Source organism: Brassica oleracea, chromosome C1, assembly GCF_000695525.1.
Source record: "Brassica oleracea var. oleracea cultivar TO1000 chromosome C1, BOL, whole genome shotgun sequence".
NCBI classification, from domain to species: Eukaryota; Viridiplantae; Streptophyta; class Magnoliopsida; order Brassicales; family Brassicaceae; genus Brassica; species Brassica oleracea.
Window position 1 is genome coordinate 18,629,348 of NC_027748.1, and position 2,256 is coordinate 18,631,603.

Consider the following 2,256-nt stretch of genomic DNA (forward strand, 5'->3'; position numbering starts at 1 on the left):
GGGGGGGGGGGGTCGAGAGCTCGTTGCTCACGATAGCTCTAATCGTGATGTCGCGGCTCAGACTAGCGTCGAGTTGGACGACTCCCCGAACGTTCCATTAGAGAGAAGAAAAAAAACTTCCCATGGGCAAGATGCGCCCGCTTCCATAGAGAAAACTCCTCTAGTGGCGCCTTCGACGACCAGGAGTAGTGGTTCGGCCTCAAAGGGAGATCGAATCAAATTCCCGGACCATGTGGAATTCAAGTACGATGGCGATACACTGCTTGCTTATGCCCCGAAGGAGTGTGCTGAACTAGTTCGACAAATTTGAGGTGGCGCAAAAGATATGCCGCCGGCTAAAGACCTCGTCTTCAAAGATGCCTACGTCGATGCAGCGAGGACTAAGATTCTGGTAAGGATTACTTTCCTTGTCTCGCCTTCTCTAATCTTCTAGTTTTAACCTTTTCCTTTGTTTGTGCAGAGTGACGGAAGCATGAAATACGTCGTCGAGATGTACAACACTGCTCTTAAGGAGACTATCTCCAAGCTGAAGCAAGCTGAAAAGCTCGTGCGAGTGAAGGACACGGCTCTCAACCACAGAACGAATGAATTTAAGGCGACGATCGATAAGGCCGCAGTGGAGCAAAGTCGGTTACTCGAAGAAAAGAAAGCTCATAAGGAGAAGTTTGCGGAGAAGTTCGGGGAACTGATGGGAAAGTTCAAGACTGCCGGTGAGAAGATCAGAGGACTCGGCGAGAGAAGGCTGCTCTAGAGGAAGAGAAAGCTGCTTGGGGGAAGGAGAAGGAAGCTACGGCTTTAAGGCATCTGAAGGAAGTCAACCGGCTGAGGGACTCTCGAAGTTACGAGGTTACGCATGAGCGAGTCCGCGTTCAAAAAGCCATGATCGTAAAGTGCAATCAGCGTTTTACCAAGATTCGAGACCTCGAGACGCATCGCAGCGACTTCGAAATGGCAAGATCCTTGCAGAGCCAGGCTTTTGGGACGAAGAAGTTTCTCGAAGCGCTTAAGGAAAGTGGGAGCGACATCCCGCAGGAGACGATCGACCTGTTTGCTGAGCAGGAGAAGGAGTACGAAGAAGAGGCTAATCGCTTAACTATTGGCGGGATTCTCTGCTTATCTCCACTTCATCTTCCGTCTCCTTTCTTGAATGAGAATGTCTTGGCAGCGATCGACCCATATGGGTTGAACGCAACTCTGATCGATGCTGGAACCGCAGCCACTCTCCAAACTCCCACGAGTTCTCAGGGTGATCATGCGATTGAGAGATCGAACGAACCGACTGGAAGAGACCTCGAGGGGTTATCTGTTCAAGAGCGGGGTGATGTGAGCGGGGTCGATAGGACCGAAGATGCTTCTAAACCGACAACTGCTCCCGCCGTTCCGGACCCGGGTCCTGCCGCACTCAACCTTACGGTGAGGGAAGAGTCATCGGTTTCGACACTGGGAGTCGGCGATGAGGACCCGACTCTTCCTCTGGTCGAACTTTCCGATTCTTCAGCTGAGGAAGACGGCGGGGATGAGTCAAACGAACTGGTTCGCGCGAGTAATCCACTAGGGACGGAGGAGGATCTCGGGGAGTCTTCGGCTAAGGAACAAGGCAATGTCGATAAAGTTGAGAATCCGCCTGATTCGACAGCAGATAGGACTGAAGATGCCTCTGATCCGCTCGGAGCTCAGGTAACCGGAGAAGAATTCGATCACGCTGAAGAATGATCTTATGTGTTGTTGTTGTTTTTCTTAAACTTTCCGTTCTTAACCATGTGAGGCTTTTGTTGTTGTACCCTTGAACGCCTTTGATTTTATTTTGTGGCTTTGTTTTTCGTTCAAACTCTCAATAAGCCTTATGATTGTTTTAGGAGTTTCTGAACAAAGTTTGCCTTGGTCATGAAATGATGTTTCTTGGACTCGAAACTGTCAAAGGCATTTCAGTGAGTCGTCGAATTTTGTTTCGGACTTTAGAGATTTTAACGATTTTGATCTAGCAATATGGTCAGTATCTCGAAGTAAACCTGAAGATTGATCTGACGGTTTATCGAGTTTGGACGCGTTATGCCGACAGTTTGAGTCATCGAAATGTTTAAATTTTCGACTCCGAAGACAATCATCTGTTTTTTGAGCGATGGCGGTTCTTAATCGATCTTAAAGTAATCCTAGAGTACTCGGTCGGCCAAACCTGACTTTAAAGGATTATAAGATGGTTGAAAGCTATCGTCTCGATCGTATCGGCTGATACCGTGACACGACCGAAAGTCCCCC

The 2,256-nt window shown here is 48.8% G+C and overlaps 1 protein-coding gene across 1 annotated transcript; it reads left to right on the top strand.

The window, feature by feature from the left end:
- Positions 1–948: 948 nt before the first annotated feature.
- LOC106334013 lies at positions 949–1,713 on the top strand. The gene has a single exon (XM_013772386.1). It carries the CDS (start codon positions 949–951, stop codon positions 1,711–1,713), a length of 765 nt encoding a protein of 254 aa, XP_013627840.1.
- Positions 1,714–2,256: the final 543 nt, after the last annotated feature.